This window comes from Wasmannia auropunctata, unplaced genomic scaffold (genome assembly GCF_000956235.1).
Source record: "Wasmannia auropunctata unplaced genomic scaffold, wasmannia.A_1.0 LD335987.1, whole genome shotgun sequence".
Taxonomy (NCBI): Eukaryota; Metazoa; Arthropoda; class Insecta; order Hymenoptera; family Formicidae; genus Wasmannia; species Wasmannia auropunctata.
In genome coordinates this window covers 2,116,234-2,131,823 of record NW_012026903.1, presented here as the reverse complement: position 1 = coordinate 2,131,823, position 15,590 = coordinate 2,116,234, and the positions used below count along the sequence as shown (strand labels likewise).

The following is a 15,590-nucleotide window of genomic DNA, read 5'->3' as shown; positions in this document are numbered from 1 at the left end:
GAGAATTAAACCCTGATTGATCGGAATGCCTATTATATACGCGCCGTCCTAATGTCGATATCCGCGTGGCACGACCTTAAGGGGCACTTTTTAATTTAAAAGATACAAACGCGAGCAACGATCTCCTGGCCTTTTCGAAAGGCGGCACTTCGACAAGAACATCCTCTCTCGCGTTATTTAATTAATAGAAACGCGCGCGATCTGTACACGCCCGTGGTTTCCATATTTGAGCTGAGAAAGATCGTGTGTGTGTGCACTTTGCACGGCGGGAACGTTAAGTTTGCAGATGCAGAAATGCATCTCGAAAGTCTCTTAATAAACGTAAAGCTAAAAATAGATGGGTGTATATATATATAATACATGTATATAAATTTTTTTTTCGCTTAAGATCCCGCCTCTTTTTTTTCCTGTGCGGTGTGTGCGTTAACGGAATCCCGGTTTCAAACTGTCTGGTCATGTGTCACTATTGGTATAAATGTTGAATAAAAATATAGAGGCGGGCGAGAAAGAGACATTAATCTGGAATTATGTTAAATATAATTGATATGTATAATTGATATATACCTTTTTATATACGATTTATCTCTCGCTTGGCAAACAAAGAAAACTTGTATACATATAATTTTCAATATTTAAAATTTATATTATTTTTTGGATATTTGAAATATTTATAAATTAATATTATTATTTTAATATTATTATTTTAATAATATTATTTTAAATAAATTAATATCCAAATCAGAACTAGAATCGAAAATTTTATATCAAGACATGTTAATAAAACAAATTGTTTAATGAAAATGAGATATTACACAACATATTTTCATATAATTTAAAAAATGGACGAAATGATTTCTAGCTGTTTGACAAGCGAGTTTTTCTTTGCTTTGATACTCGTAGCAATAATTAGAACAAACAGAAAACAGAGATATCATTAACGCTATTGATTGTCAGAATACAATTTCCATTCACCTTTCACGCTTCTCATCGATTCTCATACTCTCGTTTGAACTGCTCGTATGCCTCACACAATAATACTGGCTCGATTGAGCTTGGGCTAAACTAAAATCAATGACGGCTCTACGTTGCCTTCACCGAAATCATTTCGCTGGTGGCAACGACAGCCATTATTTTATTGTAAAAAATTCGGAATATTCTGTGGAATATTTATGTGTCATTCTCGGACAGATCAAACTGACCACTGAGTGAGACCACTTTTGAGTGAGATTGTTACTTTATCAACGACACGGAGAGATTAAGCGGAATCATGTTGTTACGAGAAAGTCTTTCTACACTCATTACTAATTAACATTTCGTATTTTCTTCAGCAGATTTTATACACAACAACGCATTTAATCTTCTGAAATCTATACACGTTACAATTAAATGCTCTTGCTAAAATCTGCAATTTTCTTTTCAGTTCAGTTCTCTCCAGTACTTTTTGGATTACGATAGAAATAGGAAGTACATTTGTTATCTTAGAATTTAAAGTAGAAATAGGGTTAACTAGAATAACTGTTGGAAAGGGGAAAAAAAGTTGAAAGACAACCGATAGCAGTTCTGGTAACACGGAAGTTTCGTTGAAATCCAATTAGTTTTGCTACATTTCTTGCAATTGCTACATTAATTAAATGATGATAACGATAAAATTTCCTTCCGCGAATCAGAGGCCGATACTGTGCGACGACGAGGAGCTCGTTGTCGAGCTTGTTTTTATAATTCTCGCGCAAATATGTCGCAGTAAGTAGAACTGAAACGAACAACGGAAGTTACGTTATAAGCGAGGGTGGACAGAAATGGACGGGGCTGATAACACGGCGAGTCGCACTCGCAATCGTCGTAACGATCGGCCGGTCGCAATAAATAGTTAATTGTTTCAAACGTAAACTTCCCTCTTTCGTCCATTGTAAAATGAAGGGAGAATCGAGTTGTTTCATATTGGTATATCGGGACGAAACGAATTCATTTTGTAGACACGTGGCTGACCGAAGGGGGTAGATCGATCAAGCCAGAACTACTCAACCTGGATGTTCTGGGCTCGAGCTCCAAGGACATACGATACAGATCCTTCTCGTTCAACAGGAGCGACGTGTCCAGTAGATAGTTGGTTACCTTAGTGACTAATTCGATCTTATAGGGAGTTTGCTGGAAATGCCGTATCTCGCGGATTACGTGAGAAATCTGAAAAGGCACATAATATCCTCTCGTAATTTTGTTCAATAATATGAATAATAGTAGCAAAATCATTAATTAAACAGTATAACGTTGGTTTCAAATAAATTCTTTAATGCTCCTATATTTATATCATATTAAAGCATTTGATATAAAAAAGAATTTAAAATATAAATTATTAATAATTCTTTAAAATATAAATATACAATTTGAAAGATTAAAAATATAAATTTTTAATAATTTGAAGAAGTATCGCTCACCATTCGCATTTTCGAGAAATTTAAAAGACCGTCAGTGACGTTCGGGGTGCCCTCTTCGATGAACGAAAGGTCGGTGAGGTAAAGACCTAAGTAAGGGATACAGGGTGGATCGCATCGATGCAAGGCGTCTCGCAAATTTCTAAAGCGCCCGTCGGATGAGACGATGTGCTGTAGTCTTTCTATCGTCTGCTTCGTCTGAAAAATTAATAATAATTATGCATAATTTATGAACGTGTGTTCATTATAACGTCCTATTACACCATTCAACAAAAAAAATTCACAAGCATGAAGATAATCGTAGTTTTTTTTTGGATGTTATGTTGAAAATGACATGTTAAATGCATTTACCAAGTTGTTCTATCGCATCTCAATTTTGAGAAAATTCCGGTTAAAGTTGCAGAAAGGATTATTTTAGTGTATTATAAGTGCGATATATGTGACACGTTGGAGAAGTTTAAATCTAATCGCAAATCAATTACCGAGCACGAATCGGTATACGACGTTGGATTTATAAATCATTCAGGAATTTTCGATTAGCATACCGTTTTGGAAACTCTATCCCAAGTTTTCTTCAGTCGGTACACGCTGCTGTTCGTGAACGCCGCGCAAATCTGCAGCACGCCGTTGTAATTATGCAAAACCCTATTGATGTCAGCGACCGCGGCCCATTTCTCGATAGTCAAGACCCGAGATGACATGGCGGAGCGACGAATAATCTCGGAAACCACCAACTGCGACACCTCGTTGAATCTCTTCGTCATAAGAAGAATATGAGGAGCACGAGTCGCCTTGTCCGGCTTCATCCACGCTTGTCCAAGAAACTCTCTGCGAAGTAAATGTCAACTGTGTAGTCAAATACGTATATGATATACGAGCAATTCGTTACTTACTCGCTGGCTATGTTGACGAATATGTGATGATCTAGATACGTCATCTGTTCCGCGATCTCGAGCGCGGACAACGACTCGATGCTCTCCTTACTCGGAATCTGAAAATAATTCGTTATCGAATATTAGTTCGGTTAAATTTTATCAATATTATTATATTATTAAAATATCAATATATATATATATATATATATATATATATATATATGGCTAAATATTATCACATTATTATATATTAAATAAATTAAATTTGCAAAAATCTAGTAATGTTAAAGAACTATTCTATAAATAGTAAATACAATATAAAACAAAAAGAGCAGATGAAATATAAAAGAGAGATGAAATATAGCATGTAGCTGCACACATATATTTTATTTCTATTATTAACACGTTGAATGCCATGCTGGTCACCGACGTGGAAATTAATCAACGCTATCAAAACTCGAAACATGTGTAAAGCTCATACAAAATGATATTTATAATTAAATTAATATAATTAATATTGAAATCTAAAGTAATGAATGTATTGTGCATAATTTTGCACAATTCAATTGTATTGTATAATATTTTATCGAGATGTGGATGTAAAAATTTAATTGCGTCGCCGAAGAGACAAATTAGATTTGGTATTCAACGTATTAATCAGTTGATAATTGAAGAAATAGATTATCTCGTCACTTACTGAGGGCGGAGTCAGTAATTTCTTGAGATCGACCTTGTTGCTCTCACTTTCCTCCTTGGTAATTAATCGTAGAAGTTGTGTGGCCGCCTTGTGTTCGGCCGGTAGCAGATTGGGACTGTAATTGATATCCTCCAGGAACTCGATGGTCATGTTCTTTAATTTTTGATCCATCTCGAAGTCCTGGGCGTGCTTGGACACCCAGTGCCTCAGGACGTTCAGCACCCGCATCGTCGCGGCGGTCGACATCACCGACTCCTTCCGCCTGTTCTTATCCCGGCAGCCACGAGTGTCGGTGGCGGGTCCCTTGTCTGGTGGATTGCTCGAAGCGGAAGTTGCGATGGCGAACGCGGTCGCCGCCGTGGACGTGCTGCTCCTGACATTCAAAATCGATTTTAGTATCGACGAAATATCGACGATTATATTCGTCAAAATAAAAATAGGAGTCTTAGTCATCAAATCTTGACCCCTTTCTTCGTCTCGACTTGTCTATGCGTTCGCTCTACGCTCTACATTAGACGAATTTCTACTTCAATCTGCCGGTCAGATACGGTCGCGATGTAATTTTATTAGGCATGCTACTGTGCTGGAGGAACGGCACAAGGAAAGATCCGGTGATTTTTCTTTAAATAGTATATATACTGTATTATATCATGTAATAAGCATCGTGAATAATTCAAGCGAATAGAGTCTAATGTGCATCTTGATTTTGCAAAAGAAGTTTTGATGTCGACAAGTCAGCGGTGTAGATACTTCAGATTCGGTGTAGATTTGCTGTTTTTATTATTGTGTCGCTACAAAATACATATATATTTAGAGGATTGGAACTGGCATAGTTTCGGCGAGTTCAAGTTTCGATATTTTACATATATATATATATATATATATATATATATATATATACAATATATGTATATGAAATATGTATAATGCATATTTAAAGTCATGACTGTGCTGAAGAAACGATACGAGTAAAAATTTGATTGTAAATTTTTTTATTTCTTTCTGTAATACTTAACTATATTGTATCATGTAATAAGTTTTTTAATATAAACATTAAACAAGTAAATAGAAATAGATCTCAATAGCATCGAGATATGAATTCACCAGAATTATTGCCAGTTTCAATCGTTCTTTGGAATATCCAGCGCTATAAGCACGCAAATGGCACAAAGCGGCTATCGGGTAAAAACTATTTCTATTTCGTTTGGTCCATTCTCTCGTTCGCTATGCGTGCATTCTCTAAACGATGAGGAAATAGATTGGGTGAATTAAGTCATCGTGTGTGAGCAATTAAGCGGCGCAGTTAATAGCAAGCAGAGAGAGAGAGAAAGAGAGAGAGAGAGAGAGAGAAAAAAGAATTTAGGATTACATTACGCGGTTAATTTTCGTAATCAGATAATTAACCGGACTAAACTAACAATAGAATTTCGACAAGCCATAGATCTATAATGATAGAATAGAATAGAGCATAAGACAGGCTTTGTTTCAGGCTTTGTTTTTTTTTTTTTTTTTAATGAATGCCGCAAGCAGGAAGATTGCAGCCATGCTACACGTAATAAGTGGATAATGACGCTTTTCAAAATGAGCCCACTTACCAGATAGGTTCAGGTCCAATGCTATGAATGACACAAAACAATACATGAAACACGGTTGAGTAGAAACAGCAGCGGGAGTATCTTCATCTGATCTAAGGATTTTCATTTTAGTTTGATCTCCAAGACGATGATAAAAATGTAATTTATCAGGAGTAAAAGTGAAGCAAAAATTTTGAATTGGGTGATAATTTTTTGCATTTTGTAATTATTATAAACATGTTATTTATTGATTATAAAAAAAATAAACATTAAAATATTAACAAATTAAGCAAAAGCATATAAGGTATTAAAATGAGTTTTAAATTATTTATAAAACAATTTTCATAATACAGGCATAAAAATTGCAACGTATTTACAATATATTTACAACTCTTCCAATATAAACAAAAAGACAATTTCAAATGTAACTAAAAATTTTGACATTATATATTATTAGATTTTTAAAAATAAATTTTTGCAGAGCGGAGGAAATTGTATATTAACTCTAAATTATCTACTATCTTACGGACTAAACTATCAAAAAACGTCGACAATCTATACGACATTATAATTTCTCTCTGAAATTCTCTCCTCATCACCAATTTTCTCCCTCTAAGAATGATTTTAATAACTCTGATAAATGAAGAAACATGATATCGAGAAGAAGCTCTCATGCGTTAAAAGGCGAAGATTGCCATTTACGGCACTCAACATTCAGCGAAACAAGAAACGAAATAGAGATAATTTTCATCGATACGAATGCCTTCGAAAAGTTTTAGAGACACGATAAAATGCAGGTAGCATGTAATAAGACTGTAAAAAACGAACCTTCGATGACTCTGCCGGAAGCTGGTTATTACCACGCCGGCTTTGCTGGAAACCTGAGTGTCGTGATAGCTGCTCTGCTGCGACGAGATTTCGTCATGCATCGACCGTCTGCTTACCCAATAATTCTAAAAATTTATAGAGAAATTAAAAACGTCCCTTAAATCATACAGTTTTGATTATTATATAAATTTATCTCGACATGTGACTGGTCTTAATAGACATTTAAATTTAATAGAATCTTTACTCTTAGCTAATCTATTTAGCTGTTTTTGGAGAGAAGAAAATTTAGCCAACATGATTACTGTATCTCTATTTAACCTATCTAAGTTATGATCTTGAAAATCCTTAATTAATATTCAATAATCAAAGGAAAATTTTATTTCTGTTTACTTTAAATTTCTTTACTAAAGTGTTTAAAGAAACTTTCACATTTTGTTATTTACACTTACGCCAGTTATGGTGGAGACCGAACCGCTCCTCGGCCCGGTGGCTGCAGGTGCGGAAGCAATCGATGCCCTGTGCTCCGAATACAGTTGCTGTACCGATTGACCGCCTGGTTTAGGAGAAGTTATACTCTCGTCGTCAGTCGACGTACTTTGATCATCCTTATTCTCCTTGATTTCCTTCCTCAGTGGAGAGACAGGCGTTTTCGGTGTTTTCGGTGTTCTCGGCGTCTCCGGCGTTTTCGGCGTGTCCGGTGTTTTCGGTGTCTTCGGTGTCTTCGGCGTTTTCGGCGTATGCGGAGTATCTGGCGTTTTCGGTGTTTTCGGAGTGTCCGGTGTTTTTGGCGTTTTTGGCGTTTTCGGTGTTTTCGGTGTTTTCGGCGTTTTCGGCGTGTCCGACTTGACAGACTCGGTCGATTGCGATGGTGGCGATATGTCGTCATAAGTAAACTGTACTGCTATAATTTATTTCGTGTGTATTATAGATAAAATTTAATTATTTAGATATTTAATTAGAGAAAAACACAATCATATCATAATTAGTTCACATCTAATTGAAGAATTTTTTTTCCAAAGGCGAACTTCTTTCTTTTTTCTTACGCGGACTAATATTTTATGAAATTCAGTTATACCTTTTGAATCTCCTTCTGCCGTACCAGGTGTGTCGATTTCCGAGACACGACGTGAATAAATACCTCCGTCTTGGGGACCAGGATCCGATCCAGATCCGGATCCTGATCCGGATTCCATCGAACCGACTAGTGTCACAGAGCTCAAGTTGCTCGGTGAAGATGGTGCGCTGATTGCTGTAACGTCTTATATTCCAAATTTGTTTTACATATCAGCAGTATATTACAACTTTATCAAATAAGAGAATAATAAAATATATGTATAAAATTTCAAATTAACTTTTGCCTATAATAACTCTTGTCCTAATTATTCTTTAAAGTCACACAATATGAAAATATTGAAAGAAATCTCATCTTTTTTTGTCTCTAAATATTAGAATTTAAATCGACATTACATTTAAATTTAACAATAAATTAATATTAATTTTTTTACATTTAATTCAAATTTTTTGGCCTTGAAAGCTTGCATATCAATCCGTGGTCATACCTGTGAGTGTCTCGGAACTGGACGACACGGCTATTACTTTCGGTATCGTTAAATGGCATCCGTCGTTCTCGATGTCCTGATTATCCACGCGAATGCTAATTTTTCGCTGCATGTTCGGAGAGTGCGAGCTGGATGGACTGGATGTTGGACTGCGTTTTATGACCGGGGCCTCGGTGATAAGTCCGAGCGAGTGCTCGTCCTCCACTAAACATGAAAAATTTTTTATCTCACTTTGATACAATTTTACGTTTCACTATATTTACACGGATTATTCAAGAATTTTTACAATTAATTTTCGTTTTTAATTAAATTTCATTAGATAATATTTTGTTGTGAAACACGATACGTGCTAGAGATACTCACTCTTCTTATAACCGGATCGCCAGTGACTTTTCGAATTATATCCACCCATATTAGCGTCACAGGTTCCATGGGATTTCGCGTCGCGAGTATCGCTTACTTCCGATCCATATCCTATGTGTAAAGCAAGATGCTATTAATATTTAAAAACTACACTACAACTATTTTGTATCGTACTAGTAATATATCATTAATTGTTGATTGAATTTTGTTGAAAAGAAACTGAATGTATGCACCTGATACTGAGCTTGCGCCGCTAGTCCGTCTCGGTGAAAAGCCACTTTTTCTTCGGTCCTCGGAATACGATTGTGTTTCGATTGCATTTGCTCCTAATACGTCTAAGGATCTAAAACATAAAAAAATATTATTCAAGCGTATCAAAAATATGTGTAGAAATAATTTTCTAGCGGAGAAGAAGTAGCGATTATAATAACATTCACGAAAAACTTCTTTATTATATAATATATCAAGTTTCGTGATAGATCAATTATTATCATTCCATTCAATTCTTAAAGTTAAAATTTGTACTTTGAGCTTATAATTATCGCTCGTTATCTTCATACTTACACGAGAGATCCGGTGGGCATTTGCGCGTCCGGTGGCTCGGCTTCGTAGAAAACCTTCTTGAGGGCCTCCAGCACGGTGACGCCATCGGTGAACACTCGGTACGTCAGCAGGAATGTGTTGAGAAAATCGATACTGAGGAACCTGAGGTCGGTCAGCCGCTGCAACAGCCGCTCGGGCGTTGCGGAACGGATCTGCGGTATCTTGCAGGAGTTCAAAGTGCGGCTGAACCTGATGTCCACGTCGTCCTTGAACAGCTTCGGATCGTTCCGGATGGACTGCGGCATCGTGACGGAGCTGGTGTCCGACAGCGATCCGTGGAGCAGATCGTTAAAGTGAACGTTGTCCATACATTGACTTATGTCGCTGACCCACGCTGCTTTTTCCTGCAAAAAATTTTGTCGTATTGTAACGCGTGTACAACAAAAGTGAAAGTTTGTAAATTTTGTAACTCTATTATTTTCATTTCTTTTACAGTTCGAAAATACGAACTGAAAACGTATAGCTTTAAAGTGTAACGCTTTACTGATTTATGGAGTGTATACTTAAATACTGTGTACAGGCAATATTTACACTCTCGTTTCTTATTGAAAAAAAATTTCTTATTTATGCACGTACGCATATATATAAGCATGCACGTATAAATAGAAAATTATTCAATGTGCCCTTACTTGTATAGTAGGCGCCACGAGAAGGACGGTCACCTGCGGGCCACCGGATTTTATATCGAGTATAATCTTGAAGTCGCGATTCTGCAACTGGGAAGTTCCGCTGCCGCTACCGCTTCCGCTGCTTTCGCTAATGCCGCTTGACATCGAACATACTGACAGTCCTAAAATTAGTTCACAGTCGCCACTTTGTAGCACTGAATAAATTTTCAATCTCTATCATTTGCAACTCGCAACATACGACCTTTATGTAAAAAAAAATACATTAAATTGCATATAAATATAGCATATAAAATAAGAAGAAAGTTACGTTATATACAAAATAATTTAAGTGATTGCTGCCGTGCATGATTTTTTCAAATCACAATTTTAATCTATCGATAACTTAACATCAGTTCTTAATTAAACAAAAAATTCTTGCCTCGCCGATTTATAGAGATCTTAAAGTTAGAAAGCCGTAAAAATCAAGTCATTAGATTATTAATGAACGAATAATTACCATCATCGTCTACGGCACTCTGATCGCTCGGATCTTCAATCAGCACCGCGTCGGAGAGGGGTATCTTGCCGATCTGCGGGACCAGATTCAGGCGGCCATCGTCGTCAGACTGTCGCGTGGTGAGCAACAGATGATTCGAGAAGAGAAAGCATTGTCTGACGGCCTCGCTTGCGGCTTTGCCGCCGAAAGTAGCGCTCAATCTGCTTCGCGCACCGCGCGGTTTATCTACGAGCTGTATGAGTGTACCTGCAAAAAGCCGGTAGGCCATCAGATTTACGAAAAGTCATTCATGACCGTTCGCGTTTACACGATTATTATTAACATCGTCGGGGGAAAATAACGCATGGCAAAAATAATTTCATCTTACTGACGTGTCGGCTCCGGCACCGGCGAGCCTCCTTGAAATAATCGATACAATTAGGGGAAGCCGCCGATGCGCATTTAAAAATAGCACGACGGACGTGTTGCCGCGGTGAATACGAAATACGCAGTATCGTGCCCGCGCTGCTGACGTCATACAGAAATTGAAATTTATACCGTGGAGTTCAGTTTTCGACGTACTGAATATTCCCAATGTATAATGCAAGATATTTACATACTTTTGAAGCTGTAAACCGAAATTTGAACTCGCCGTGATTTTGCCGGCTTCTTTCATTAGAATATTAGATTAATCTTTCTCTGAAGTGGAAAAAGCCAAAGATAAGATCAGACAGGTTTCGATACATGAGGCTTTTAGAAAATAAAATAAAAATATGAGAGTTCGTTTAACATCCAACTAAATCAATCAAGATTAAATATCCTTCACGTTTTTTTTTCTTATTCAGAAAGGGAGTTGAATATTTATGTTTCAATTCAGGTAAATCAAACGAAATCAAAACCTTAGAATAAATCTTTTTGAAGAAAACAATTTCACGGTTGTCTGCAGATATCAACTAACGCATCTAGCTTTCTCGTGCAGGATTTGTTATTTATTATTTTTTTCTTAAATCCTTAACCGAGATTTCCTTCCAACATCATCGAGCAACGCGTGTACCTTATTTATACACACCCAGACGAAAAGCTACAGCTGATTCTTAGACTCCCGATTATCTTTGGTCCCTATTACCAGCATCTCACACATACACACACACACACACATACACACACACACACACATTGCTTGGTCTCCTAGTTTTGTCGAGGCTACATTAATGAACTCGCGTAACCCCCGTGCTTCTTGTGTCCACTTATACCGGACCGATGGACCGACAAAATGGCAAATGCCGCGGATTGATCGCCGCTTGTTTTCGTTCCTTCGTGTGTGTTCATCGACCTCTAGGTCCGCTGAGTATTCCCCGCACGACGAGAACGAAGTGCTGTGACGTTCGCACCGATTGATTCTTTTTTTTTGCCGCAACGAAAGGTGAACGAGGGATGATCACGCTCGCGGGATGGTCCGCTCTACCGTCGGCGGCCGAGAGACGTTTACGTGATAGCCATGTGATGTGGCGTCAAGCACGAGGGTTGCCAGGATCGTGTTTATAAGGCCAGCTTACAAGAGACTTACCTACCTGACTTTACTACTTGAAATGATCTTGTACTACTTTATCATTTGCAACTTTTAGGAATTAACGCGGCATTTCATTACAAAATGCGATATTTTAGTCATACTTTTCATTTTATATTCTCCCTTTTTTAAAAATAATAAATAATTTTTTAATATATGTACAATTTCTTGCAAATATAATTTTAATTTTAATTTTAAGCATCTCATTTCAATACTCAGATTAATATTTAATATTCTTAATGGTATCTAAGATTTGAATTACTATTATATTAAATTTTGAACATTCTTTAGCATCTAAAGTCACGACTAAACGTCAGAAGAGCTTCATTCCGACCGAATTTGAAACAATTAAATTAATGAAGTTACAATTCCTACAGCACCGCGTGCTTGACATTCCGCTTGCGTGCCACTGTGTCGCAATTCGTTATCAAATCGCGTAATCGACTGGCGGAAGAATTTTGCCTGACGAAAACCCTCCAGTGGTAGAACAATACGTCGGCCCTGACAGGATACATTGCGCAGGATCGAGATGAACCCGAGTACGAAAATATATCGACGCGACCGAGTCGCGTCATCGATTCCAAACGTGTAACCGTGCGTTTGCGCCCTTTGACCCGCGCGCTTCATCCCTTACGACGGGGTGAACCGTCGTCGAGTTTTACCGACGGCGATCAAGTCTAGAAATGAGTTTCCCAGCCAAAGATAAGCCGTAAAAAATACATGAGTTATCCGGCAGCCTCGGTCTTATCGACTTCGGCAAAGTACGTTAAGTTTTTTAACCTTTGATTTCTTTCTATATACAAACATAATATTTCATGTGTATGTTCATTTATGTGAACGAAACGTAATAATTTCTGTTATGGGTGTAGCTTATTAAATTTTACTTAAAGATGATTAAAATGAAAAACGATAGGACGTTTTCCTTAGAACGCGAAATAATTTTAACTTCTCAATTCTTGCGTGAATTTGTTGCGATATTTAGTAGGCAAAATTTAAATATTATTAGCTAAAAAACTTAGCATTTTTTAATTTATTTTATTTAAATTTATCAGTTGAACCTTTATTTTTTTTTAATTCTTATACTTAAAGTAAGTTTACTTTACTTAGAACTATTACTTCAAAAGATAAAGATCCGAAGTATATTTATAATAAAATAAATAAAAAATTATAAGAGAGAACTTTGATGCACTCACCCTGTCTGACGAAGACCTGATTGACATCCAGTAAAATATCGCATCCTTCAACAATCATTCTCTCCACTGCTAGATTCTTTCTCAGATTTTCAGTCTCGCTGACCTGAAAGAAAGGGACATATTCGATTAATATTAGAGCCAAATTGATAGATAATTAATGATGATACAGATTAATGATGATTATATATAGGATTAATTGGCAAATACCTCGTCGTGCATTTGCCTCGAGAGGTCCTCCAGCTGTTGCCTGGCATTCTGGAGGCTCTTACGTTCCACATGATCATACGGCGTATGCGCCAATAACTCGTGCAAAGTAATTATATATCTTGGAACCTAAACAAATAAAGTAATGTAGCTGGATTAAGGAACTTCTGCTCAAGTTCTACTAAAACCAGAGAAAAAAATAAAAGAAAAAATTAGGAGAGAGTAATCATGGCGCAAAGCTTGTCAAGCAGATTTTAAAGTTTATTATTCCGAGACCAGAGATACAAATCAGTTGTCGAAAGTCAATTAGTAGCCTACCCTCACAGAAATTCAATTTAATACTGAAAATTACTTATTTTGAGTATTAGAAACACTCTTGTTCAATACTTTTATTATTCACAATATGTAATCACTATATCTTCCGGTATTAACTTTCTGTGCAGAGAATAACGTAAATTGTAGTAAAAAGGTCTCGTTATATTTAAATCAGATATAAATTTCGTCAATAAATTCAGAAAGAATTTCCCGCGTTCCGCGGAATTCACGGAAGGGCACGATGGAATGTATATTTTCTCCGCGTCGACTCCGTTCATTTTACAAGATCGTCAGATCTCATGCAATATTCATGGAAGCCTTCAAACTATTTCGTATAATCGATCATTCTCTAGGAGCGTCATTCGAGATAATCGTTCTATTTCTCTATCTTTTTTTTCACGCGGGGAATTTGCTCTCTTGCAAGAAGAACAGCGCGCGCGAAAATTAATGTCGCTTTAAAAGCATTTCCCGACGATATTTCTCCCTCCTCTGTTAGCGATAGTAATATAAAGCGATATCATTGAATTTTCCGAAACATTTGTATCGGGCTTTGATGTTTTACATACGAGAATTACATCAATTTTACTCGCGCGTAGCAATCTTACCTGATGCATGGGATATGTTAGAAAGGTCTCCAGGGATCGTCCGTGGCAGGCAGTCTTGTTCTCCAACCTATTGAGCAACGCCACGAACGGTGACGATTGCTTGCATTCAGTCAACACTTGAAGGCTATAGTGGTGGTTTCGCACGTACTCTTGATATATGGATAACATCGGTAGCAGCATGTCAAACAAGTCACCTGTATACATTTACGACATGCGCCATGAATGACTGATGTACAGTACGATATTCTCTTACAAGATATGTAACGTATCGAATAAATTAATATCGTTAGGGAGAAAGGGAAATAGATACTTGGGATTGCGAAACTTCTTGGCATTTCTCTTTGATTCGCTTCGAGCACATTAGGGATACACACTGAGAGAAAAGTGTTTGGTTGTAACTATAATTGTATTGGTAAAATAATTATGGTCAATGGCTCCATTTTTATAGCTATTATTGCGCTATAATGTAATAATAATTATATTATAGTTTATAGTTACCAACAATAATTATATTCATAGTTACCAACAAATTATATAGTTGGCACCGAAAATGGCTATACGTTATAGTTAACGAATTGAATTTGATGGTAAAATATATGCGCTTCTATACTGACACTGTGATTTTCTGTAAGTTTTGTAATTTTCAATAGTTACAGTTTGTATGCTATAATTTAACATTTGTGATAATTTATCACTCGTCTCCAATATAATAGAATATTTGGAATTGATTTTCACTTATATTAGTCCGTTAAACTAATTTTTACTCTTGGATTCAGCCCTTTCTCTTATGGAAATGACAAATCCGCTATGGTCTACTTTATTAATGTGACAAAACCAAACTATATTCAACATTGTTTAATAAGTACAGACTATTTGAAAAGTACAAAAGCTTGATGTATCTTCTTTATGTAATTGGTATTAGCCTACATTATTTTTAGATTATGTAATTTATTTTTGCTAAGTAAGCTTAGTAAGCCATCTTCATCCGAAACGTTCCATTTCATTATCACTCATTGGAATAAAAATTTTGCAATTCACTCTAATTTTTACTCGTTTATTAGTCTTACATTTTTTAGTCGTCAGTTAAATTTTATTAACTGTAAACCATTTTTTTCTCTCAGTGCACAGATTCGTCTGATAAATCGATGTGTATTACTTAAAGTAGTTTTGATCCGTACCTAAAACTAGAGTGGGCCAGCTCTCCATACGCGAGGTGAGACCCTTCAGGAAGATCTGATGGAGGAACAGCACGGTTTCGCTATTCAAAAATATGCTATTCACGTCCTCGTGACTACATGGGGGTTTCTTTGAACTGGCAGCCATCTTGAAAGGCCTCAGAAAACAGCTTACTAAAATCTCCATCTGCTCCGTGTACTCCTCCTCGGCCTCCACCATTTGGAATACCAGGCTGGAAATAGTAGGACACGTGCGTTCAATACCGTCGATAGCACAAATTAAACGAAGCCAATAACCGTCGCTTTTACATCGTTGTTATATCGTAAATGAATGAAATATGAGGAAATATGGGAACGGCTGATTAAGAGAGAAAATCTCTCGGCGGACGGGAGAACAATGATAAATTTCATTCCGCCGCGCGGAATAAAAATATAGTGTTATTACCGAAGTTATTATATGCAGCGCAGGCGAAGCATATAATTTTATTTAATAAAAATA

The 15,590-nt window shown here is 36.7% G+C and overlaps 1 protein-coding gene across 4 annotated transcripts in view; it reads right to left on the bottom strand.

Annotated features, from left to right (window-relative positions):
- Positions 1–731: 731 nt before the first annotated feature.
- LOC105454252 (ras-specific guanine nucleotide-releasing factor 1) overlaps positions 732–15,590 on the bottom strand; it is a 52,088-nt gene continuing 37,229 nt past the window's right edge. The window contains exons 8-26 of one of the 4 annotated variants that reach the window (XM_011696761.1): positions 15,095–15,324; positions 13,917–14,110; positions 13,000–13,125; positions 12,793–12,895; positions 10,054–10,299; positions 9,558–9,718; positions 8,890–9,272; positions 8,559–8,668; positions 8,326–8,436; positions 7,963–8,166; positions 7,479–7,652; positions 6,853–7,304; positions 6,404–6,528; positions 5,597–5,617; positions 4,002–4,374; positions 3,323–3,420; positions 2,975–3,257; positions 2,433–2,627; positions 732–2,181 (exon numbers count right to left, since the gene is read on the bottom strand). In XM_011696761.1, the coding sequence (XP_011695063.1) occupies positions 1,963–2,181; positions 2,433–2,627; positions 2,975–3,257; positions 3,323–3,420; positions 4,002–4,374; positions 5,597–5,617; positions 6,404–6,528; positions 6,853–7,304; positions 7,479–7,652; positions 7,963–8,166; positions 8,326–8,436; positions 8,559–8,668; positions 8,890–9,272; positions 9,558–9,718; positions 10,054–10,299; positions 12,793–12,895; positions 13,000–13,125; positions 13,917–14,110; positions 15,095–15,324 (3,808 nt within the window). In that variant the 3' untranslated portion in view covers positions 732–1,962. Of the gene's footprint in view, positions 2,182–2,432; positions 2,628–2,974; positions 3,258–3,322; positions 3,421–4,001; positions 4,375–5,596; positions 5,618–6,403; positions 6,529–6,852; positions 7,305–7,478; positions 7,662–7,962; positions 8,167–8,325; positions 8,437–8,558; positions 8,669–8,889; positions 9,273–9,557; positions 9,719–10,053; positions 10,300–12,792; positions 12,896–12,999; positions 13,126–13,916; positions 14,111–15,094; positions 15,325–15,590 lie in introns of all 4 variants that reach the window. The other 3 variants (XM_011696759.1, XM_011696760.1, XM_011696762.1) reach the window with 3 other exon arrangements.